The 25943-nt window shown below is 45.4% G+C and overlaps 2 protein-coding genes and 1 long non-coding RNA gene across 4 annotated transcripts in view; 2 read left to right on the top strand and 1 right to left on the bottom strand.

Annotated features, from left to right (window-relative positions):
* LOC134505381 (nucleoside diphosphate kinase A-like) overlaps window positions 1–7760 on the top strand; it is a 10454-nt gene extending 2694 nt beyond the window's left edge. The window contains exons 2-5 of the mRNA XM_063315064.1: window positions 3032–3162; window positions 4727–4828; window positions 5714–5826; window positions 7466–7760. Coding sequence (XP_063171134.1) covers window positions 3032–3162; window positions 4727–4828; window positions 5714–5826; window positions 7466–7586 — 467 coding nt within the window. The 3' untranslated portion in view covers window positions 7587–7760. The remainder of the gene's footprint in view (window positions 1–3031; window positions 3163–4726; window positions 4829–5713; window positions 5827–7465) is intronic.
* Window positions 7660–13187, bottom strand: LOC134505382 (uncharacterized). Its single transcript, XR_010068722.1, has 2 exons — window positions 12798–13187; window positions 7660–9783 (listed from the first exon to the last, which is right to left on the bottom strand). It is a non-coding gene; the product is annotated as an uncharacterized LOC134505382 (long non-coding RNA).
* On the top strand, window positions 10171–25943 carry DECR2 (2,4-dienoyl-CoA reductase 2). 2 transcript variants are annotated; one of them, XM_063315062.1, is made up of 10 exons: window positions 10171–10245; window positions 11656–11769; window positions 12843–12911; window positions 15139–15190; window positions 16483–16618; window positions 17722–17846; window positions 19534–19627; window positions 22076–22180; window positions 23031–23219; window positions 25544–25943. In XM_063315062.1, exons 2-10 carry the CDS (start codon window positions 11672–11674, stop codon window positions 25576–25578), a joined length of 903 nt encoding a protein of 300 aa, XP_063171132.1. In that variant the 5' UTR covers window positions 10171–10245; window positions 11656–11671; the 3' UTR covers window positions 25579–25943. The 2 variants fall into 2 exon arrangements, with proteins under 2 accessions (XP_063171132.1, XP_063171133.1); XM_063315063.1 differs by lacking the exon at window positions 10171–10245 and having other exon boundaries at window positions 11614–11769; window positions 23031–23248.

Below are 25943 nucleotides of genomic sequence, written 5' to 3'. Positions count from 1 at the left end.
GTCTCGAAGAATGTCTGATCTTGCTTAGCTTTTAGTCAAGCCCAGGTTGGCACAGAGAGAAAGGGGAGACAGATGAATTGCAAGAAATGTTAAGTGTGATAATTGTGTGAAAGTTTAAGTGTCCACAAATGAATGATCCCGACTATTCACTAAGGAGTGTTCACATTAACTCGAAGATGGAGGCACCCATGAGCAAAACTGCATCTGTGGTAGCATACTTCAGTAAGCCCACAAAGTAATAACACTGAACTTTCTGAAAAGTGATCCTTTAGCTATTTTTCCACAGAAGAGTTTCAAGAATGGGCACTTTGAGGTCAACAAAAGAACATCCTACATGGTTGAAAAGTTCCTCCCACTTATGAAGGTTCTTTGAGGTCTCTGGTGCTGCCTCTGACTAGCCAGCAGCAAGATGTTCCTGATCAATGATGGGGTAGTTCACGTTGGAAGATGAGCGGAAGAATGAATGTTTAGGGCTGCGCTTTGGTATGACTGAATCTGGCATTGCTTGCGTAGTGTGGGGAGGCTGCAGAAAATTGAAAAGGGCAGGGCTGGAAAGGCCAAACAGGAAGGTCAAATCTATAATGTCGTCTTGGGGCTTCCAGTGGTGATAATAACAAACCCAGTGAAGAACTTCAGAGCGCTTGCTCTCAAGATACTTGTTGATTAGGGAGGATTCTGACCCTGGCTTTCTAGGGGTGCGCTCCATTTTCAAGGAGTGCTGGATTTTTGAGTTGGCTCTTCCAGAGTGAGAAGAACCAGGATCCTGTTAGGACAGCTGTTGGGGAGGCAAGGAAAGAGCAGCAAGTGGCCGCTTAGCCGACCCAAGAACACTGCTAAATCAGACCTGATGCCTTCTGATGAAACACAGATGGACTTTATAGACCAAAAAACGTCCTTGCTTCACTGTGACTCACTGAATAAAGGACACTTGGCCAGATGTGTATAACACACTAAGTCGTTGGCCACGGGTTACAAATCCTAGCCCTTGGGTTTACCCAGCACACAATACTGAACCCATACAAGGCACATGTATGGCTTAGTTCACATGTTCTGCTAAGCCCCCTGTTTGGTTTTGACTTTGGGTCAATGATGTTAAAGTATATAGATAGTCCTCGCTTAACAACCACAATTGGGACCGGAATTTAGATCACTAAGCAATGTGGTTGTTAAGCGAATCTGGACCCAATTTTACGACCATTTTTGCAGTGGTCATTAAGTAAACCACACGGTTCCCTATTGATTTTGCTTATCGGAAGCCAGCTGCAAAGGTTGAAAATGGTGATCACATCACCTCAGGATGCTGCAACCGTCGTAAACGCATGACGGCTGCCAAGTGCCCAGATTGCAATCATGTGACTGGGGACACTGTGATGGTCGTAAGTGCAAGGAGCGTAAGTCCGTTTTTTCAGTGCTGTCATAACTCCAGATAGCTGCTGAATGAACAGTCGTTAAGCAAGGACTACCTGTGGTGCAGCATTCAAAGCCCTCCTACTGAAAATATACGTACAAGTTTTCTTTTTCTCTTTTGAATTAGGTAAGCCACCCAGAGTCATTCTGGAGTTGGGCAGCCTTCCAAACTGAATAAAATAAATAAAAGAAAGACCCCATGGCCGTTACCTTGCCCAGTGAGTCTTACTGATGAAGTCTAGCAGATGACACCCTGATTCACCCTGAGACCCCACCTGAGTGTGACTCTTCTTCCTTGAAGCGCTGACGTGCTCCACCTCTAGGGACTTTTCTTCCAGACAGTTTGCCATGTGCTGATCTGGAACAGTAGCTATAGGGACAGACGCATCTCCTTAGGACATCGCACACATGTGGGTGTGTGTATGTGTGCGCACACCCACACAGCTTGGATCACAAAGCCTGGGTGGCCCTGTTCCTTGCAGAGACACCCAATTTCATCTCGCCAGGGATCTTCGCAGGCAACTGCCAAACAGCAAATTAATCACCAGGAGGCCCTTGGTGTTTGGAGCATGTCAGGCCTGCCTTTGCTGACCTTGGAAACTCAAGAGAGCCCTTCACTGGGATCGGCTGGATTTAATTATGGGCAATCTGATCCCCAGGATTTCCAAAAGCGAGTGCAGTTCTTCCAGATCCCTGAAGCTCGGGGGGGGGGGGGTAAGGCTGAGCGGTCCCCTTCTTAGGCAGACAAGGGGATGGGTACCGAGAACCGGACAGGCTGGGGAGGGGTGAGAAAGCGACGCCTGTGAAACTCCGGCTGAATCAGATTGCTTTAAGCTACAGTTGGGGTCAAGGCCAGGAAGCAGATCTACTTCCAGGTCTCTTGGTGTTTGCTTTACAGAGACGCAGCCCTGCTTTGGCCAAGAACGCTGAGGTCTAGCCTCTTGTTTACTTGTGTAGGCATTGACATTCAACTCTTTGTAGAAGCAAATGCCTGTAAATTAATGAGGCTGCAAAGGGCTGAGAAACAGCTATGCTGGATCACCCCAAAGGCCAATCTAGCCCTGTATTCCTGGAACCAAATTGCCAGTAGCAGAAAACTATATAAATATAATGAATGAACAAACGAACGAATGAATGAATGAACTAAAGGCAGGACATCAGTGTGGCTTGTCCCTTCATGACTTAGCATGTGTGAACCCCGTCACCAGGGTTCATGAACCATGGGTTATGGCTTAGCATGGTGTGTGAATCCAACCAATTGTGGCTTATTCTGTGAGCCATAGTTCAGTTTAATAAATAATAACAATAATATCAACAGCCTTAATGACTTAATATCATCTTCCACGAATTTGGCAAAGCTCCTTTCCCAGTCAGGCGCCGCGTTGCCATCTTGTGGCAAGGAGTTCCACAGTTTAAGTCCACTCCTTGCGAAAATCCCCTTCCTTTTGTCACCTCGAAATCGTCCAGAAATCAGGTTGGTCTCCCTAGGATGGGCTTCAGTACCCCAGCCTGGCATTCTTCAGGGGTACTACGGCCACCAGGTTGAGGAAGGCTGTTTGGTGCAGATTCGGTTGTTCTCCGGATAGAATTTAGATAGAATGGACCAAATTCCTTTGCTTGGCAGGCGTAGCTGAACTGCAGGAGCGCACACTAATTGCGGTGAAGCCGGACGGGGTCCAGAGGAGGCTGGTGGGGGACGTCATCAAACGCTTTGAGAGACGCGGCTTCAAACTTGTGGGCCTCAAGTTACTCCAGGTAAGCATTGGGGGGGGGACACCTGAGACCTGTGTTTGCATGAGAATCCCACCCATTAAAACCTTTAGCTCTGCCCCCCCATCCCCTCACTTGTGCTGGGGGAGGAGATGGGAAGTCAGGGGCGCTATTTCCATGAAAAAGGGGAGCGTTGCCAACTTTCTAACCAGCCTCAAGGCTTGGGCTTTTAAAAAGGCCGTGGTTTACAGTATATTTATTTATTTATTTACCTATCAAATTTGTCACCGCCCATCTCCTCCGACCGGGGGACTGTTGAAAATCTTTGGCTGCTGATGGAGCCCCTGTTAAAAGCACGCAAGGAGAAGGGGTTGTTCTACCACAAATTGGCAACCACAAAGGGGTGAATTTTCTATCCCTCTGAAAAGCTGGAAGGGAAATTCCGCAGCTAAGGGTTTTGGTTCCTTACCTGCATTGCACAGAAGGGACCTTCTAGGGCAGCATTTCTCAACCTTAGCAACTTTAAGATGGCTGGACTTCAACTCCCAGAATTCCAGGGATCTTAAAGTTGCCAAGGTTGAGAAACACTGTTCTCGGGACTCTTGTCCACCATGAACCCATAGGTTTTGCAAAACTGATGCCTTGAGGTTACCAGCCTTTTACTTGGAAAGTCCAATGGTTGGGTGACGTAAATCAGAGTTTGCTTTAGCGTTGTTCTCAGTCTGGGACGTGCCCCATAATGGTAGGGAGAACAAAGTCATCCAGATGTTGTTGAACTACAACTCCCAACAGCCTCAGCTGAGATGGCCCACAGTGAGGCATGCTGGGAACAATAACATCTGCAAGGACATGGATTGCCCATTCCTGCTTTAGAGTTATGATTGGCCACTGCTGTCTTGAATTTAGGAAAGGCATGGGGCCCATTTCTTTATGTTGCCCTTTTTGAGCAACCTCTGTTGCTTTTCTCATGCTTTTCACAGTTTTAAGATGATTCTAGCTGCTTTTTTTAAAAAATAGTTTTGATTGCTTAGGTGGGATATTCTGTGTTATTTTTCTTATGACTCAGTGCTTTGGTGGTGGTTTAGCAGGGAGGTGGAGTAGAATAACCTATAAATCTATAGATTATAAATCTATACAGGTAGTCCTCGTTTAACAACCATTCATTTAGTGATGGTTTGGACTTACATTGGTGCTGGGAAAACCAACTTGTGACTGGTCCTCACACTTACGACCATCACAGCATCCCCGCAGTCACATGATCACAATTTGGGCACTTGTCAACCAGTTCATATTATGACTGTCGCAGCATCCCATGGTCATCTGATCGCCATTTTGATTTTGCCTCACCACCCCTTCCATGAAAACATCCCTGTGGTTGTAGTTAAGGATAATTGGGGTTCCATCATACAGTACAACTGGGGCCACTCATTTGGTCTTTGGACTTCGTTCTTTTTAAAAATTCAAAGATACTGAAGATGGTGAAACTCATCAGGACTGAACCAAGAAAAGGCTCCCCATTTCTGGCCAAATGCAACCAGTCTGCTCCAGTAAAGGAAGTGGGATTGGGGTCCTTGCCACTGGTTCACCATGGCTGTTCCTTTCCTTGCAGGCCACTGAAGGGATCCTGGCTGAACATTACCATGAGCTGCGCCGGAAGCCGTTTTACCACGACCTGCTTCAGTACATGACCTCCGGGCCCGTCGTTGCCATGGTAAAGTGACTTGCGTACATGCATATACATTTATTTGCAACCACTGGTTTTAGCAAAATATTAAATGACTTTCTATACTGGTCCAGTATATACCGTTTTCTATACTGGAGAGGATTAGAATGCCCAGTTTCCCTTCAGGAGCGAAGGGTCTGTCTTTCTCTCATTCTCTATGTGCATATATTTAAAAGTTTTAAGAGCAATAATAAGAACTAATACAAACTAAATTAGAACAGAGAAGACAAAAAAAGAAAGACAAATGACAGAAAAAGCTAAAAGTGCAATAAGAAAAGAAAATAGAAAGTAGGAAAAAGAGTGAAAGATATATAAAAAAGATATAAAGGCATAAAGAAGTGGCTTCTGATATTCTTCACAGCAGTTATAAGTACAACATATTGTAACCTCTCTCTCTAAAGTTACATCATGACTCTCTTTTTTCTATAATCTATCCCAGTATTTCTCAACCTTGGCAACTTGTAGATGTGTGGACTTCAACTCCCAGAATTCCCCAGCCAGCAAAAATGGAGCTGGGTAGATTGTGGTTCAGTTTACAGTGGGAACAGGGCCCTTGTCTTAGCACCCTACATGAACCTGATCATCATCCACCATCATGTGGATTATGTGATCTATGCATGTTCTGTAAACCCAGCCGTTGTTAACCTGGGTTTAGCATGTTGTGTGAATCCAGGCTTAGATAGAGCAGAGTCTTTTGGAGTGGGTGGCTGTAATAAATTTAAGGAAGTACATAAATTAATAAACATGACACAAAATAGGTTACAAATGTTGGGCACTCTCTGCAGCTCAGATTCAACCCAGCAGGGCTGTTTCTCTTTCTGATGTTAGTCCAATTTCACAGCTTTGCTCTTTTTTCCCCCTTATACCTTGCAGGTGTGGGAAGGTTGCAACGTTGTCAAGACTTCCCGGGCCATGGTGGGAGAGACAAACCCAGCTGAAGCCAAACCAGGCACTGTCCGTGGTGACTTCAGCATCCACGTTAGCAGGTTCGAGATGGGTGGTACTCGGGAGCCAAGACATCTTGATTTGGGACTTCTGTGTTCAGATTAGAAATTGTTCTGTGCTTTGGATCTGAGGCAGAAAAGCAGCGCACCCAGGCTTGCTCTGAACTACTTTTCCAGCTTCAGATCCACAGCACATTCCTCATCCAAACATGGACAAGGTTCTCCAGCTGGTAAATATCCACCATGGTTGCAGAAAACAGTTCTCCTGAGATCTTGCAAGCGAAGGCCTGATTCATCGTTTAGCATAGTATGCTCCTGAATAATCCAGACTGGTCATGCTTCTTCTGGCTGGGTCTCACCCTTAACCATTTTTATTAAAGAGGCAAAGGCCCATGAGGGCATCAATGCAAAAAGGTGAGAACAGTGCAATCCGTAGATGGGTGGAGCTGAAGTTTTTTTTTTATTCTTGGTTTCTTTTAGGCTTTGGCCTGTTCAGGGCTTTTGCAGTGTTGTTTATATGATTCCCCTTCAAAAGAACAAGATGCTATCCTTTCCATTTTTCAGCAGTTGTTGGAGAAGCTGCAGAAAAGGGAGGGAAGCAGCTTCAGGTTGCCCACTCTGGCCATAAAGCAGTCCTTAAATTGGGTTAACCCAATGCACACTATCAAACATGACATTGGATTTTAGTTTTTATTTACAATGTATAAACTAAAAGGCATGGAATGCAATTGCCCCCCAGAGATTAATTTTCTCCTTTGGTCATGCAATGGCATTGTAATTTTTGGAAAGGCTGTCAGAAGATGCAGGCTGAGGACCACACATCATCTGTTGTGTGCCTCCAGCCAGTCATAAGGTACTTCTTTGTTATGGCCTGTTGCAATGTGTGAACTCAGCCAGAGCTTCAGTGTATCTGGATCCCCAAGCTGAAAAGAAGATTGTCAACTGGCTATACATGAGAACAATTCCAGATTGGGGGGCAGGTCAGGCTATTTCTTTGAGCCACTTAGGAGGATGTATTCACATGCCCATCTTTTTCTTCCCAAGGAATCCTGGGATGTGTAGTTCTTTAGAGGAAATCTGAAGGAAGTATGAGACTCCCATGCTACTTCAGTTCTCAGGATGTTTGTGGCATTGGGCCATGCCCATTAAACTGATTTTTGGGTCAAGGGAGAACAATGTGGACAATGAGACCCTAAAAGTCAGGCTGCTTGGAGTTCAGCTCAACTCCTGGAGACTTCATGGAATGTTGGCATATGTATATTTGCTTGGTAGCAGTATGGAAGGAGCTTCTTCTGGGATGTTTTTCAACATGGGATTTCCTAGTGACTTCCTATCCAAGTATTAGCCAGGAGCAACCCTGTTCAGGGTCTGAGTTCTGGGGCATCTTCTCCCTTATCACCCACCCAGCGGTCAACACGTAGATAAACAAGAACCAATCCAATAGACAGGAACAATATACAGGCTACCATCAGAAACAGGCACACAAGCTACAACAGCCCTAACCGTGACAGGTGGAACTCTTGGGGTCTACATGTCTGCCTCCGGGTAGGTTTCTTAGCGTCCCATCTTGGTGTCCCATTCAAGTACTGGCCAGGTCCAACCCTCCTTAGCTTTTTGAGGTCAGGCATGGTGCTAACCTCACCAAGCTGGATGGTTAGTGGCACATTTTTCTTGCAAACAGGAACGTCGTCCATGCCAGTGACTCGGTGGAGACAGCTCAAAGAGAAATAAGCCTTTGGTTCCGCAGCCACGAGCTGATCGACTGGGACTGTTGTGATCACAAGGTCATGTATGAACCCTGACGTGGGCTCTCCCATTTCCGGACATGGGATCTACTACCTCGGCCAACCGGTTGCCTTTCTGGAGGGATGGATGTTTTCAGCCTGTGCATCCGGGTTTAAATCTTCGTGGACTTGAGAGGAGGGGAGCCACTTGCCAAGGCTTTGCTCAAGCCGGAAGACCATGCCAGGCCTCCCCCGAAGCCCATCTTGCCAGCTGCCCAGGGCCATGCTGTTGTTTTGGGAGTACAGTTCTTAATGGAATATTCATTAAAAAGAAGTGGATTTTATTTCTGGGGCATTCCCGATGTTGTATTGGGAAGGTCACATTTTGTCTTGACCTGTAGCCTGCTGATGTTGCAACACTACCATACACAAAGCACCTTATTTCTTCTGCAATCATTGTGAGTGGATGGAAGGTCCTCTTGACTTATCTTGAGTGCCATGTTAAGTTAGTTTTTTTCCTTAATTCTCATCCAGCCCCTCTCTAGTCAGTTTCACAATAGGTGCTCTTGAGAAGCTGGTCTTGTCAGTTTCACAGTCCCAACTTGATTTTTCCAGTTTATGTAAGGACCATGTACCTCCTGCCCTAACACTGCTGGTACCACAACAATAGAATACGCCATATCTAGAAGCAAACAGGAGACCCAGCTGTCCAAACTTAAAAAAAAAAAAAAAGTAAAAATGAGGGAGAAAATAACAGTGTTACACTGACAGAATGTGTTCATGCAGATTCACCTCAAAGCCTGACCAACACACTGGATATTAGGTACAATAAGCAATAAAACAGAGATGTTATATTGCTGTCTTCAGCTTGAGTTGCAAGGGACAAAAGTCACTTTCCAGAAGAATGTCTCCATTCCAAAGGATTTACTTACTTAAGGTCACGTATGGCAGAAAGAGTTCAACCCAAGCTAGTTTTTCTAGGGGTTAAAGATAATGTGCAAAGCTGGTTTACTTTCCAGAGAGAGGAGGGGGGTAAGGACTCAATTCAGAAAGCTGATGCAGATGTTTGCATTGGTCAGGCTGATATTCCTTGTCCTGCAGGAGAAAAATTAGAAAGGGGAGGACTTTTTTTTTTTCAAGGTTGGGAAGAAAACTCGCATCCTGTGATATTCATATACTGCCGGTCACATGAAACCCACTACAGAGACAACAGACCACTTTCAGAGCTTGTAATAAATGGCTGGTTTGCAATTGTGCCCCGTGAGAGAAAATCCGGGTGATGGGGGGTGCTTTGGACCTGGAAGCACAAAACCTACACATGTTCTGAAGAAGTCAGTCACACTAAGTTCCCCTTCTAAAATGTTTTGTAGGGTGAAACAAACCAATTTCTGGTGCCAGCGGGGCGCCCAATTCAAGACAAAGAGATTTTTTTAAAAAATGCTTTATTGCTGTTCATCTCTGCCTTGGGGTCAGGACCCTCCACTCATGCTTTAGCCAGAAGAGGATGATTTGGGTCTGGAGGAGGGGGGCATGGCCACAGGAGCCTGAACTGACCACCAGACACCCCTCTGATCCTCCCATTAAAGGCCACCTGAGCCAGCGAGATATTCAGCAAAGTGTGCTGGATTTCACACACCTTAAACAGCTGCAGGTTCTGCTTCATTAAGGGTGGAAACATCATCACCAGCACAACTAAGGATGAGGTCAAGCTGCTTCTTGGATGGACTGGGGATGAGATGAAGGCAACACTATGGGGACATGGCAGAGGGAGGTTGCCAGGGGATGTTTGTCCTATCCTTAGATGAAGGTTCTGCATGGAATCAAGATTAAATGCTTGCTTGTCTCAACACCTTCTGTTTCGAAAGCTTGTTTCAGATGTCCTCGTTTCCATGCTATCCTGGTTGCATCGGAGCTCCACCTTGCAATAATTTTCTCTCTCTGCTTCTGGGAACCTTTCTTTAATTATATATGCTGGTTATACATTATTGAGACATAATGCAAGATCCTGTCTTTTGAAGATTACTTTGAATATCACATGAATACCAAATGTTAGTAAAAATACAGTTGTTGTTAATCTGGGTGCAAAACCTCAGTTCCTTATTCACTTATTAGATGATATTACTACAATAGCAAGAAAACCCTTAAATTTGGTGCAGCTGCAGCTGCAGACCAGCTACGCTTTCCTCTTCTCCCCAAATCCTGTTTCTCGTCTCCTCCTCTTCCTCCTGCAGAATTTGTAATCATCCAGATCATGGTTGTAAATAAGTGGGATTTCCTGGCAACTGAAAAATGCAATTTAAAATAATTGGTTACGTCTCCTCCTCAGAAGAGAATAAATAAATAAAGCTCATGCTGTGTTGGAGCAGAGCCAGTCTCTGTCCACACTAAGGCGCTCTCTGAATGGCCAAGGAGGAAAGTGAAGAGATCGGCAACTTTTCTCATTTTGCAACCACGCGCCTAGAAAAGCAAACGCCGCCTGTTGTGCAATACAGAAAACTCCCAGACTCATAGAAGTAATCCCCTTTTTAATCAGCCCTAATAAAGAGATTGCCCAATAGGATTCTAGGCAAAGCATCGCTTTGCGGACGAGAGGACTAACGCCAGGATGTCCCATTGAACCGAGCGCCTCCTATTTTTCTAAACAGGAACTACCATTCCCGGCATGCTTTGGATTGAGCCCGGCGCGCAGGCGCAGTGGAGAGCAAGCTCAACTCGTTGGAAAGCTGCTAAACGGGAGGTGAGTTGGAAAGGGCAGAATTATTTAGGGGCAGGAATGCCGAGGAAGAGGCACTGAGGAGTGGGGCACAGCGCCTCTTATTGCACCCCCCTGCAACCTCCCTATGTCCTGGGGCTACAACTCCCATCGTCTGTTGCAGCCGCGGGCTTGGTTAAAGGGAAGTGTAGTCCCAGCACATTTGACTTGGCGAACGAAGCAGGCTTGCGGGATTCCCATGGAGGGCAGCCCCCTTTCCCTGTCTCCCCGCTGCATGTGGGGTGTCGCCCCAGGCGCCTCGGGGGGGCGAGAGTGCAGGAATGGGAATGGGCCTCAGGCCAGCTTTTGCAACCTGGCGCCTTTCGGAGCTGGTGGCACCGTAGATCCCCCGGGGTGGGGACGGCGAGCGTTGTAATGCTAGCCAAGGGAGGGGCAAGGCTGCTCTCCCCCAGGGAAATCAGTTTGGGGCTGCAAAAATAAGGGGATCCCCCAACCCCGCACCCCCCGCAAGAATCCCCGCCTCGTGGGAATCGTAGCTGCTGGGTTGCCTTCTCAGGCACAGCAGCTCCCCATGCTGGCTGGGAGTTCTGGTGGTTGAAGTCCACGTGTGGGAAAGTTGCCAAGGTTGAGAAAGCTGCCTTAAAGCAGTGTTTCTTAAGCTTTTTGCTCTCAAGACCATTCCCACTTTTAAACACAACAGAGGACCCCCAGGAAGCTGTGGTTCACATGGGTTATATTTATCGATATGTACCGTATTAAAAATTAAAACGGACACATTCGTAGACTGTTTCTTGACTCATGCAACATCAAGAGTAAACGCATGAGATGTTAACATAATAAAATGGTTTTCATGAAAAACCCTGTATTTTTTTAATGACTAAAAATAATCGTGAGAAGAGTGACATGGTTTTAAATTTTTGCCCGTATCTTCAAGATCAGACAAATAATTTTGATTTCGGGGACCTACACTGTAAGAAATGTGGAGACTTTGCAAAGCTGCTTTGGTGCAATGGTGAAACCACAGTGACTGGTTGGCTAAGGTCAGGTTTACAGGAAAAACCTGTTGCATCTAATTCTTGCAGAAAAGCCACCAGAGGGTGAAAGGTTGGAATTTCAACCTTTATACCGACAACAAGGGTTGTGTTTGAATTTCAGAAGAAGGAGAGAATAAGAAACAACAGGCACAAAATAGATTTCCTGTCCTTTTTTGCCCTCAAACCAAACAAACTATGCATTGTAGTAGCTGAGCTCTGGAACAGAATTTATCTGCCATCTTTCTGCTGTGAAAACAAGGCTGGTATATTGGGAGTATGGACTTCGGGGGCTGTGAAGTTTCAACTTCTTTACCTTACACCTGTTTCTGGTGGTGTCCCTAATATTGTGGTTTTTCTCCCCATTTCAGGACCGGTTGTGACTCTGCTTTGCTTTCTCTAGAACAAGCCAGCTATCCATGGCTCATCTGGGCTTTGCTTGTGAGCCTCCTCCAGATGTGGACACAGATGACTGTCTTCAGGAGTATTCGTATCTCTTCAATCCTGACATCCTCAAGTGAGTATTCCCAAGGTGCTAGATCTCTTTAAGATTCCCATAAGCCTGATTGGGTGGAAGACAGAATGTTTCTTGAACATCCTCCCCAATATTTTTCTCCTGGAATGTTTTGCCTTTTTACCCCTTGTTTGTTTAAAATACAAGGAAGCACAAGAGAGCTAGTGTAATTAAGGACCAGGGAGAGCCAGATTCACGGTTATCGTCAGTCATGGAAGCTTTGTCAGCCCAACCTACCTCGCAGGGTTATTGTGGGGATAGAACAATAGAGAGATCCCCATGTGAGCTGCCTTCAGCTCCTGGGAAAAAAGACAGGATATACAGGTAGTCCTCATTTAGCGACCACAGTTGGGACCAACTACTTGGTTGTTAAGTGAAGCATGACAGTGCTTATGGTCTTACTTCAGCTTTCTGTTGCTTTACTGACCTGTGAAGGTCATAAATGCGGGCAATGGTTGCAAAGTTACCTTTTCATCAGCATCATAACTTCAAATGGGCGCTCCAGGTAACCAGGAGGCAGTGAGTTCTAGTCCTGCCTGAGGCCTGAAAGCCGGCTGGGTGTACCTTGGGCCAGTCCCTCTCTCTCAGCCCAACTCATCTCACAGGGTTGTTGTGGTGGGGAAAATAGGAGGCAGGGATATTAGTTATGTTCACTGCCTTGAGTTATATATTTTTTTAAAAGGTGGGATAAAAATATAATAATAATAATATACTGCTGTTTCCAAACCGTTCCTGTCTGGTTTTGCCATCTTTGTCATTTTCTACTTCGTAGGTTTTATTTAATAAATTTTATTTAGTCTGGGTTGCTGGCCTGTGATGAAGAATTGGATTTGATTCGATTTGCCATGTTTTACTCCCTTATTTTCGTGAATTCTGGAATTTCTTTTCCCGTGTCTAATGCTTGTTCACCTGTTAGCCGCCCAGAGTCATTGGGAGTTGGCATAGAAATAAATAAATAAACAAGCAAGCAAGCAAGCTGTTGGCATAGAAATAAATAAACAAATAAGTCATTGGTAGATAAATCAGCAAACTGCCTCTGTAGCTCCTGCTTCCAGATGTCCCCTTCTTCTTTCTAGGGGTAAGGTTGCTTTCATCACAGGAGGCGGCTCTGGCATTGGATTCCGCATCGCTGAGATTCTGATGAGGTATGGATGGCAATGTTTTGCAGGGATGTAATGGCATGTGGGAAAGACCTTGAGGGAGCGGGCCAAGAGGTGCTGCCAAGGGAACGGTCAGATAAGAGGTGGCACAGCCTGCAGCTGCATACTGGGCTGGGCAAGAGGCTCAGAAGGGTCCCTCCCTAGGTTCTTGGGCTGTAAAGGAGACAGCGGGAGATTTGTACTTTCAGGCATGCGAGATTCTGTCAATGTAGCCTTACAATAAAGTAGAATGAGCTCATCTGGTCATGTTTCCTATCCGGTTTGTCCCGTGAGGCTGACAAGGACCCTTGGCCAGGACTCTGCAGCCCAAGTACAACACGCTTGACTTGATCTTAGCAGAAGGCTCTGGAGTATTTTTATCTTCTCCATTTCCATGGCGGGGTGGCAGGCAACCTGTTTCTGTCAAGCGACCTTGTCCTTCCCTGTTGAGAAGAGAGCGTTTCCCACTGCCACCCCAGTGTTTTCCCAGATGGTTCACTTTTCCATTTCTTTTTTTAAAAAAACTCAGACTTCTAAGTAAAAAAGGAAGAAGTCAGCTCCTGGTCTGCTCTTGCGTTCGTTTTGGTTCTCCGCCGGATGATACCGTATAGATCTTGTAGCCGAGATCTGCAGATTTTCCCCCTCTTGGCGTTGGGCAATGGCAGTGGAGGTCAGCATTTTTATTAAGGGTCTGGGGCGAAATTTCTTAAGCCAAATGAACCTTCCTAGATGGTAATCTGGTTTTTGGTGACTCACCAACTGCCTGGAATAGGCTAGGGACTCCAGGTCCTAGGTCTGCTGAGAATGGAAGGGGTCACATCTTACACCATGCGGTTTGTGCAAGGAGGAGAACAACTTGTTACCTGTTGTTGGTTACCAAAATGGGAGACAGATGGAAACTAAGGGCCATCCAGCCCTCTGTATAGCTTGAGTGGGAGAAAGGCACTGGAGTATGATTACCAATTCTGTTGTAAGTAGGATTTGCATTTGATACACAGCAGTTCGTAGCTTTTCTACAGTAAGTTTTTCTTCTTGGAAGTTCTTAGGTCCTTGTTGATCCCCTAGATCTAGATCTAGTCGAGGCTGCCATGAGAAGCCTAGTTTTTGCAGTTCCTTTTCAGCTGGTATAGTTATAATCCACATCATTTATATGTTGTGTGAATTCATCCAGTGTGTTGTTCAAGCCATGGCTTATAGCATACAAAGGTGGCATGTAAAACAAGTCGCCAACTGCCTGCACTTATTCCCTGAACCTCAACCATGGCCAGCTTCACACAACATTCTAAGCTACAAGAAACAAGCCATGTTGTGGCTTAGCGTGATGTGTAAGCCTAGCCATTATAGACTATAAACTGTGTTTTATTACTTTTGGGTGATGTCAACAAGGCAAATCAATGTGAATGTTGCTCTTTCTGTGCTTCTGATCCTGGGTTCATATAAGGAATGTGGAAAGAGCACATTCCACAACAAAATTTGACCCAGGACGAAATTTGGACATACCACTTCACTGTTCTGGTATGTATGAACATACCAGTTTGGTATAGAGACCCAGTTTGGCATAGTGGTTAAAAGCATCAGGCTAGAAGCTGGGAGACCGTGAATTCTAGTCCTGTCTTGGGCATGAAGCCAGCTGGCTGGCCTTGGGCCAGTCCCTCTCTCTCAGCCTAGGAAGCAGGCAGTGGCAAACCACTTCTCAAAAACCTTGCCAAGAAAACTGCAGGGACTTGTCCAGGCAGTTGCCAGGAGTCAGCACTGACTCAGGCACAAAACAGAAACAACTGTATATAACTTTCCCTTTCAGATCCAAAACAAATAACCTGAATATTATCACTGCCTTGGAGCTAATTCGGAAAATGATGGAGCTATATGTTCACATTTTGCCCAGTTGTGGTTTTGCCCGTGGATGTGACCTTGGCACCTGCCTGCACCAGCCTCTGCAACTTGAAGAAGTTGCAGATCGGTGCTGTGTTCCTGCTCCTGCGCTCCAAAGCTTCTTGTCTGAATTATTTCCAGAACGTTGCCCAACTACGTCATGCCCATTCCCCACATTTTCAGCTGAACTAAAAGCCGAGCTTTTGAGTCTACAAAATCAGCCCCCCACCCCTTTATAATTGGGTGTGCGCTTCAGTAGTGTGGCTTTTCTGTAGCTTGGTTAGCAAATGGGGGGGGTAGCAGAGGCGATGCAGATCCAGCCAGATTTCTGTGCTTCTGATCTTGGGAAGTTTTCCTGCAGGCATGGTTGCCGGTGTGTCATTGCCAGCAGAAACCTCCAACGGCTGACAGAGGTGAGTGGCTGGGAGATATTTCTACTATGCCATTTTGGGTATTAGCAGCTTCCCAATGAAGCAAGGTGGGCTCCCATTTTCATGGTCTTCAGAAGATGCAGGAAGACTTGGTTGTTTCAGAAGGCCTTTAGAGACTGATTATGATAGGGTTATTGTCCCTGAACTTAGATCAGTGTTTCTGAAACTTGGCAACTTTAAGATATGTAGACTTCAACTCCCAGAATTCTTTGCTGGCTGGAGAATTCTGGGAGTTGAAGTCTACATATCTTAAAGTTGCCGAGTTTGAGAAACACTGACTTAGATTAGGTTGTGGTTAGGTTAATGTTAATGCTTTATAACTGTAATGTTTGTTATTGACTGATTGATTGATTGTATTATTTATTTATATTGTATTGTTGTTGCATGAAGAATCTTTTTTAGAATGAAGTAGTATATCCCTTTTCTAAGTCATTAAAAATAAAGAAATGAAAGGTTGGCAGTTGGGAGATAAATAGAGCTGATTAAAGAGTGCAAATATAGCTTTAATTTTCTTAAGCGTTTTTGCAGGGGATTCAAGTTTCTGGTTCTTATGATACACATGGGAAACCAATGGTCTTCTCAGTATTGCTGACCTTCTGGCATGGCCAGGGATGAAGAATTCTGGAAGTCATAGACATTGTAGGAGGAGAACCATGTTAACTGAAATATGTTGGAAAACATCAAAAAATGTCAGTGTACAGGTAGACCTCACCTAGTGGCTGCCTCGTTTAGTGACTGTTCACAGTTGTGACGGTAATGAAAAAGTAACTTTACAACTAATCGTCGCATTTAAAACCTTTGCAGGTCTGTAAAGCAAAAGAAAGCTGAATTAAGATCATAAGCACAGTCATGGTTTCACTTAGCGACTGCTTTGCTTAACAAGTTGCTGGTCCCAATTGTGGTCGCTAAACAAGGATTCCTTGTACTTACTTTTCCACTTGACTTAGATATGACCTGTTTATTTTTGCCTTTGTGTGATGCATCAGCCCGATACAGACTGTAGGCCCAGGTTAATGGCTTAATTGGCTGAAGATACCCTCCCAGTGCTGGATTTATGCAGTCAAACACGGATAAACGAAACCTGGCTGAGCGTGGGCTGCTCACTCAGCCAACGGAACTTTTTGAAATGGCATTGAAAACCGGAAATGCTTCTTCCCATCTGCAGCACTGCAGATGTTAAAGGGCCAGTTTGCTATTTTGAAACATGGTACTGTTTTCTTCTGGCAGGCGGCTATCTGACCCCGCCACCCCCAAATCTTTATTTCCCACAACAGGCTGCCAAGAAACTCTCCACAGCCACTGGTCAGAGATGCCTGCCCCTCACCCTTGATGTGCGGCAAGCTCAGAGCATTTCAGCAGCCGTGGATGAGGCCCTCCGAGAGTTTGAGAAGATCGACATCCTAGTTAACAGTGAGGGTTTGATGCTCTCCATGTTCAGGCCAGGAATGAATGATGGTGCTCTCAGAAGGCTGATCTTGTTGGGTGCTGGCTGGGCTGTTGTAGCTGCACTCCTAAACGGCCCAGGGCGCCGCTTCGTACAGATCCCCGGCATCCCCGTCTTTCATCTTTAATACCTTCACCTTTAGAAGGTCCATTTAACAGCCTTCCAACCCCACAGAAGCTTTGCCCTTGTGAATCCAGAAAGTTGGATTTTGTTTTATTGATTGATTAGGTTTGATACCCACCTCAGTCCAATGTCTCTTGAGTTCTCTAGAGCAGTGTTTCTCAAACCTTGGCAACTTTAAGATGTGTGGACTTCAACTCCCAGACTTCCCCAGCCAGCTTTAAGATGTGGGGAATTCTGGGAGCTGAAGTCCACGCATCTTAAAAGTTGCCGAGATTGAGAAATCCCGCTCTAGAGCACATGTTCTGACAATGCAAGTGTTATGCTGTTATTTGGTTAAATCCCCTATTGATAGTAAAGCTCCCTGGCATCTAGACAAATGTTGCATCTAGCCTAGTTTCAAACCCAACGCATTGGATTAAAATACAGGTAGTCCTTGCTTAATGACCATTCATTTAGTGATGGTTTGGACTTAGCATGGTATTGAAAAAACCAACTTGCGATCGGTCTTCGCACTTAGGACTGTCGTAGCATCCCCGCAGTCACATGATCATGGTATGGGCACTTGGCAACCGGCTCGCATTTATGACTGTTGCAGTGTCCTGTGGTCACATGATCACCATTTTTGACCTTCCCAGCTGGCTTTCAGCAAGCAAAGTCAGTGGGGAACCACATGGTTTGCTTAATGGTTACGGTGATTCGCTTAATGACCACTGCAAAAGTCGTAAAATTGGGTCAGATTCGCTTAATGACCGCTTTGCTTAGCAACCAAAAGTCCAGTCCTGATTAAGCGAGGACTACCTGTATGTGCTTATCAGGGTATCATCACATGCAGTAGCTTTTGTGGTGGTATTTTCCATATATTGGGGAGCTATGAATTCAGGTCTAAGACTGCAATCAAGCCAATCACGCGGTCGGTCTTGTTCCTTTTCCACGGTGGACTCCTCAGGTGCTGCCGGAAACTTCCTTTGCCCCGCAAGCTCTTTGTCGTTCAACGCTTTCAAGACCGTGATTGAAATCGATACCTTGGGCACCTTCAACGTCTCCAAGGTCCTGTACGAAAAGTGCCTTCGGGTAAGAGTCTCTCAGCACCTCTCACTTGCAGGGGTTGAGGGGTAGCGTTGTACTGTGGCTCTCCTTCCAGAGTCCCAGTTCCCAGCCTTCGTCAGAGGGCTGCTTGTCTTGACTCTCTCTCCTTTCTAGGCCAGGGGTCCCTGAACTCTCCAGCACATCGACCCCTTCTGGAAGTTTCAGATTGCTCATCGACCCCACCAAACATGTATTATATGAAAATAATTTAATAAGTAGTACCTTAACAGTACTACGAATAATAACCACAACAATAATGTCAGCCTTCCCAGGTAGACCAGACAGGAAACACAACCAGATTAAACTAATTATACTTTATTGTAAAGCTACATTAACAGAATCTTGCAAGCCTGAAAGTACAATCCTCCCCCCTCCGTCACCTTTACAGCCCGAGAAACTAGGGAGGGTCCCTTCTGAGCTTCTTTCTCCTCCCATTATGCAGCTGGGGGCTATGCCCTCTCTTATCTGACCATTCCCTAGGCAGCGTCTCTTCACCCCATCTTCCAAGGTCTTTCCCGCATACCACTGCAAATAATAATAGATAAATGAGGCCAGTAGTAACACACAGATGACTGATAAAACTCAAGGCCATTCTCACTGGCGGCTGACCATCCAACCCTGGGTCACGCTCTCTCACCACTAGCCACTCACGTTCAGGACTAGGGACTGGCATGGAGCTCTACAGAGACCCCAAAAGATTAGTTGACCCCAATCAGCCATTATTTATCGACCACCTATTGACCCCCAGACATTTACTGACTCCCTTTTGACTCTCAGACATTTGTTGACCCCTTGGATAGCCCCACTGACCCTTGGGGTCAACACTGACCACTGGGGAACCCTGTTCTAGACGTTGTGGGTTGGTCATTAAGAACGGAAGCCTGGGAGCTGGAAAAATAAAAAATTACCCAGATTGCCCTTTCCGAATGCTCTGTTACGGCTGCTGAGCAGGATCTGCATCACATGAAGCTAAGGGTTGGTGGGTAGGAATTCTGACAGCAGCAGCCCCAGTGTGTTTAGTGAGCACCAGGTTGGGGAAACCTGGCTGGGCATTACACAGCTGCTGTTCTTGAACTCTGATTCAGCTCATCCCTCACCTTTTGCTCAGGTGAGTTCTCAAGGTGGCAGGCAAAACTGGAAAGCAGAGTCCTGAAAGTTCAAAATGTAAATTGAAAGGAAGGGTTCTGTTCATGAACAGAGGAAAACCTGGGGATGGAGGTTTTTCTCAACCTTGAAAAAGGGGTTGCAGCATTTTGAAGCAGATTTTCCAAATACTGGGAGCTTGCATGCCACAGGCAGGGCCTTCTGAATGCCGGATAAGTAAAGATTTCCACGGCGGATATTAATGGTTGGACACAGGGACATCCACGTGGAAGGCCAAAAAGGGCCAGATGACATCTGCAACCGACGTTCTGCCCCTTTTTGGGTGCATCACAACGCAGTGCGCATAAAAGGGGGCGGGGCTTCAGTTGCAAGGTCGTGGCCCCCATCTTGATTTTTTTTGACTCCCCTGCGGACAGCCCTGGCTGGACAGTCCACACTGGGGGAGGTGATACTTCAGTTAGCCATATGCCATTTTACAGTATTCTGTATTTCTTAAATGACAACAAATGACAATGACTACACACTCTTGACGTTGACACCAACCTTGTTGCTTACTTTATTGGCTTAGGAACATGGCGGCGTCATTGTCAACATCACAGCGACCCTCAGCTACAGAGGCCAGGCTCTCCAGGTGCATGCTGGGACCGCCAAGGCAGCCATTGGTATGAGAATGGACCATTCTGTTTTTCTTCTTCTCACTAGCAGCTCTGTCCAATGTTGAGAGCTTCGCTCCTCTCCTGGCTGTGGGTGATGGGTCCTCAGCAGCCTAGGAAGGAGTTTCATGGCCACTACCTCCAGCAGACCTGACCCCACCCGCTCCCTCTTTATCTCATAGAGGGCATGTGGCTCAACAAGGTTGCATCTGGGACATGTATGTTGCCCTCTGATGCATGTACAAGTAGGCCTTGACTTACAATCACAATTAGGACTGGAATTTCCATCATAAATTGTTGCAGTCATAAGTTGAGTCACCACGTGACTGGACCCTGATTTTATGACCATTTTTATGGCGGTTGTTAAGTGAATCCAGCTTCTCTGATGGGCATGTTTTGCTGGAAAATGGCAAAAAAGTCACAGAACACGATCACGTGACACTGGGACGCTGCAACTGGTTGTAAATGTGAGCCAGTTGCCAAGCGCCCAAAATGCGATCGTGTGACTATGGAGGGGTGCGACGTTTTTTGCGATGCTTGGAAGTGCTTTACAGGCTGTAAAATGCCCATTCCAAGGCCATTGTAACTTTGGACTGTTGTTAAACAAACGGTCGTAAGCCGAGGACTACCTGTAGTAATATTATGGTATCTGACAAGCATATTTTTTAAAAGGTATGGTCTTCTCCAAGTTGAACTCATCTCTGGACATGTCCGTGTGGTTTTCTTGGTAGCAGTGCAAAAGTGGTTTGCTCTGGTCACCTTCTGTGATATTTTTTCCATTTCCTGGTTTAGCTTACATTTTCTTGGGGTCTCCCATCTATAAACTAATCAGGGTCTGAACTTGCTTAGCTTCCAAGCCCAGACAACCTTCAGGCATAACTGTCCTTTGCTTCATGCTTTGCTAATGTCTAGGTCAGTGTTTCTGAAAGTGTGGTCCTAGGACTCCTGGTGCTCCCCCAAGACCCTCTCAGGGGTCCATGAAATCAAAATTATTTGCTAGCCTATGTTGAAAAATATGATACAATATTAAAATCCCATCAAACCATCCTGAGAAGCAGTAGCAGCAGAGAATGTGTCCATTTTAATTTTTAAAATGGTAAATATTGATAAATATAACCCATGCAAACAAAAGCTCCTTTGGGGTCATCCGCAATTTTTAAAAGTGGGAAGGGCTCCTGAGAGAACAAAGGTTAAGAAACACTGCTCCAGGTGATGTTTGCCACCAGCCTTTCTCAACCTTCTCACCCTGGAGGAACCCTTGAAATATTTTTCAGGCCTCGGGGAAGGAACCCCTGCACATTCAGGCTCCAATAGAGGCCAGGAGTTACAAAATTATTATATTTGTTTCATGGGTAGGCCTGCATATATGCACCAACAGTGTTCTTCAACTGAAAATAAAGAATGAAACTTGCCTCTTTAATGTGAAGTTGCCGGAATTTGAAATAATTTTTTAAATAAATCGTGATCTCCCAGGGAACCCCTCGTGACCTCTCGCGGAAGCCTAGGGTGCCACGGTGGAGAAACCTTGTTCTAGGGTGTGTTTTCTTGAACAGCCATGGGATTGCCTTGTAGTCTCCCATCCCTGTACCAACTAGCATTAGATCTTGTTATCAGCTCTTCCTAGCAATAATCAGAATCAAGGAGAGCAGCAAGGAACAATTTTCTCTGAAGTTAGGTTAATAAAATTTACTAGGAATAAGACTGCGGTGATAATACAAGCATTCTAGCAAGTAACTTTGCTTTCAAATGGGGAACCTATTTATAGGCAATTCAGAGCCATTAGATTTCTTCCTTCTGAAATGTTGGTGTAACAAGGAGAGTGCCAATTTCTTCTGAGGAGGTAGGTCACTCTGCCCTTGGGTATTGTTGGCAGAATGGCTGCTAGCCATCCCAGGATAAGAGCCCCCTTTGACAGCTAACTCCAATCCAGCTGAGTTTTTTGAGATCAGACAAGACATCCTTGTAGTTTTGAGTATGTTTTTGGATGATGGACTTACATTTCATAAACTTTTCCTTTCTTTGACAAGTTATGTGCAGGAAGCAACCAATCAGTTGCTTGTTTCTTCCGCCCAGTGATCTTTGAGAGAATCCATGATAAAAACCTACAGTAACTCCAGAAAAAGCTGCTGCCAAATTGGAAAACAAGGAAGTAGATGGAAAGTATGAACTGTTCATTAATTCAAATGGGTTCTTCGTTCTGATCTTGTCCACCTTTGGAGGTGCACCCCAAGGCCCAAGAATGGTACATTCCTATCCTTGATGGGACCAAGATTGTGTATCTCGGAATTACGCCTCGATTTCATGAGCCATATTCTCTTCCTCCTCCAAAAAAACCAGTTTTAACCCTATTATCAGAAGTAGATTTCTTGGAATCATGAAACCCTACATGGTCCTAATTTTGGGCTGCTCTGAGCCTCTTCTGAATATTTATTCTTAAACCCATCTGTCTCCTCACAGATGCCATGACAAAGCATCTTGCTGTAGAGTGGGGACCTCAACGAATTAGAGTGAATAGCCTTGCCCCTGGTCCCATCTCAGGCACGGAGGGGTACCGTCGCTTGGGTAAGTCTTCTGAGCTGAGAGCAGGTTCTAAGATAGCTTCTAAGAAAGCTTCTAAGATACCTTCTAAGATAACAGGTAAGTCTTCCAAGAGAACAGCTTGTAAACGGGGCGAACGCAGGGAAAGTGTGCAACAAGGCTTAATCCTGGAGCGTTGTTTTTTTTATTAATAACATTTGTGCTCCAATTTTCAGTACATTTCCCAGGTTGCCTCTACTTTTAAAAAGTTTATAAACTAAAATAACTAAAATGAAAGGTTCATAAATTAAATTAATTAAAATAATGACTCTGAATTCAGAAGAACTCTGAATTGAAAGGAGTCATTGGGAGGTACTTAGGGGTTGTGTGGTGCCCCAAAGAGTCGGGATGTGTGAACTGGGGGAGATCAGATTAAAGTGCAAATTAAGCTGATTATTTAATATCTCCCATTTTCTGCCAGCTCTCAGTATAAAGGGTTGGGATATGTGAACTGGGCAAGTTCCTATTAAAATGCAAATTAAACTGATTATGCAGTATCTCCCCCCGCTTTCCTCCCTCCCCGAGGCAGGACTAAAAGCACTCATGGTTTTATAATGGGTTCCAGTGGGAGAGAAGAACATGTTTCATGCAGGGGTGTCCCACAGGATGTGGTCAAAAAAGTCAACATGCCCACCACAGTGCAGCTGGAGCTCCACCTGTTTTTTATGCACACACACAAAAAACAGGTGGAACTTCAATTGCACTATTGTGACCCCCGTCTTGACATTTTTGACCACACCCTGTGGACACTGCTGGTTAGATGTACCAGCTGATGTCCTTCCATGCTCCTGTTTCCTCTGAAATTAGCCAAGGTTGTGTTCTTCTTCTTTCCTAGTTCTACCTAGCCTGGAATCCATCAACTTCCACCAGAACATTCCCCTTAAGCGGGCCGGGAACAAGACGGAGATCGCCCACAGTGTCTTATATCTGGCTAGCCCCCTCTCTTCATATGTGACCGGCACAACGCTAGTGGTGGATGGTGGATCCTGGATGACTTCGGAGAATTACTTTCACTCGCTGTTGGGTATACCTTCCCACTCTGCTAAGCTATAGGTGAACTTTCTTTCCGGCTTGGTGACACTACAAGCATGTCTCCTTAGAGTCACACTCAACTTCTGGCCCACGCGGTCCTTGCCATAACACAGAAGCGGTTTGTCCCCACCTTCTGAGACGTTTTTTGAGTTCCTGGTCTATGCCTGCAGCCTAAGCAGACTTGACCCTGCTGAGCATCCCAACCCAGACCATCTTTGAGAAGAACTTCCCTTTTTTGTCACTTCCTACTTTGCTAAGCTCTAGTTGGGTTTTTTTTTAATCTCTCGATGAGATGAGAGAGCCGTAAAGAAATGGGGAGATTTCCAGCATGGAAGCTGGATTGCATGGTTCTTCATTCACACCCCAGGTTGTCTCATGTGAAGAGCTAGCTAACATTCTAGGGAAGGTTAGCATTACAAGTTCAGTACAAAATCAGAACATAACCTTTACAACAGACCCATGAGGTTGGCCACACTTAGTGTGCTCTCAGGCTTCTGCTGAGGCTGGGAGACTTCATGGAAGAGGAAAATTTGATTAGGGGATCTTTGGGCTTCCGGTCTTCATCACACTTAGATAGTAACTTGTTTAGGGGTGCAGTTTAATGCAAATCTCTCAAACTTAAAACCATAAGAGGATTTATTTTTGGCTGGTTTAGTGCAGTGTCTCCCAACCTTTGCAACTTTAAGAGGTGTGGACTTCAACTCCCAGAATTCCCCAGCCAGCATGCTGGCTGGGGAATTCTGGAAGTTGGAGTCCATGTGTGATAGCTGGGGAATCCTGGGAGTTGAAGTCCACACCTCTTAAAGTTGCAATGGCTGGGAGACAGTGGCTTAGAGTATCATGCAGATTCCGCTATTTGGGTTTATAATGTAATATATGGCTTAGCCCGTTGTACAAATGAATACAGATGTGGCTATTTTGACAAACCATGAGAAAAATCCATGGCTTAGCACAAAATACAACCACAGCCGTTGTACTCATTTTCAGGCAAGTTGGCTAGTGAATTTTGGAAGCCACAGTTCTAAGTTGGGCAAAGGACTGAAGACTGAAATCCCATGGAACCAACTGAACTCAAGGGGAGTAGATTTGACATCCATATGCAGACAGGATTCCACTTCAGACAGTCCACTTCCATCTCATCTTGCTGTTCCATAACTAGATTGGGCTTTTAATGCTTCACCAATAAAACACATAAACAGTCCAAAGTTCATAAGAACTCGTCTTTCTGGCTTTTTTGTTTTTGTTGTTTAAAGAAAAAATACCTTGGCTTTTCTCTCTTTTTGTTGTCATCCCTAGTTTGTACTTGTTTCACAGAGTTGGAAGGGGCCTAAGAGGTCATCAAGTCCAACCTCCTGCACACTGCAGGATTAGCTACACCATCCCCGCTAGATGACTGTTCAGCCTCTGTTTGAAAGCCATTAGCGAAAAGAAGAAACCGCTCCATGCAGTAACCCATTCTGCTGATTGACGGCTCTCATAGCCAACTTCCTCCTAATGTCTCATCTTTATCTACATCCTTGAAGTTTCATCCCACTGGTTCTAGTCTTACCCCGTGGAGCAAGTGTGAATTAGTCCAAACCCTCTACAATGTGACAGCCCTTCAGATATTTGAAGACAGCTACCACGTCCCCTCTCAACCTATGCATCATATCACCATCTCCCTCCTCCTTCAGAAGCTCAAGGCAGATCTCCTTCTTTGTCCCCCCCCCCCAGTCACAACCTTTGTAAAGGACAAATTCTTTGTTGGAACTGTAAAACTTTAGGAATGACCCTATGTAATGGTCTCTGGGAATGACCTTGGGAGGCAGGAGGAAGAGCTGCAGACGAGACAGCAGTCAGATAAGAGGCAGCTGAGCCTGTGAAGGAAAGGGGATGTGGCAACATCCCAGAAGGGACCCTCCCTTGTTTCTTGGACTGTAAAGGTGAGGGGGGAGAGATGTACCTTCCAACTTGCAAGATTTTGTTAATGTAACCTTACAATAAAGTACTTCTGGGTGTGGTTCTTGTCTGGACTACCTTGCAAGCCTGACACCAATCTTGCAAGTCTGAGAATACACTCTCCCCCCTCGCTTTTACAGTTTGCCACTCAGCTGCCTCTTATCTGATGGTTGTCTAGTCTGTGGCTCTTCCTCCTGTCTCCCAGAGTCATTCCCACATACCATTACACCCTGAGTCTACTTCTTGAGTTCCAGAATAAGCTTTATTTCAAGGTCATTTTTCTAGTTGGATATTGCTTGCTTCTCCTGAATTTCCCTTCCATCTGTTTGCTTTGAATGTCACATCAATGTCACTTCCTGTCTTGTTGGTTTGTTACAGATTTCTGGAGCACGGAATTAAAGAAAGATACATGAGAAAAGGACCCCTGAACATTTTAAGAAAAGGACCTGGTGCCTTGAGTGCTTCTCTGCAAACCGTCTAGGGCAGTGTACGAGCAGCAGACACTCCCCTTTTCTAGCTGCAAGGTAGTTTAGATAACTTGGACAATGCTGGTTTTTAAGAAGATGGGTCTTGATATCACAGGAAAAAGGGTGGTGGTGGCGGCACAGGAAGCTACAGGCTGACCCACCACCATGTGCTGTATCTCATGAAAGGTGGTAGGCAGTGAGGTCCACCAGTGGCAGAAGCATTTTTGGCTGTGATTTGAATTGTTTGTAAGCCTTAGTATCATTTGCCTTGGCCAAGATGCTTCCCAACTCATTCTCAATTGTGATTTTGG

The sequence above is a fragment of the Candoia aspera genome, chromosome 14 (genome assembly GCF_035149785.1).
Source record: "Candoia aspera isolate rCanAsp1 chromosome 14, rCanAsp1.hap2, whole genome shotgun sequence".
Classification (NCBI taxonomy): domain Eukaryota; kingdom Metazoa; phylum Chordata; class Lepidosauria; order Squamata; family Boidae; genus Candoia; species Candoia aspera.
Note: the sequence above shows the minus strand (reverse complement) of the source record. Positions and strands in the feature narration are given on the sequence as shown.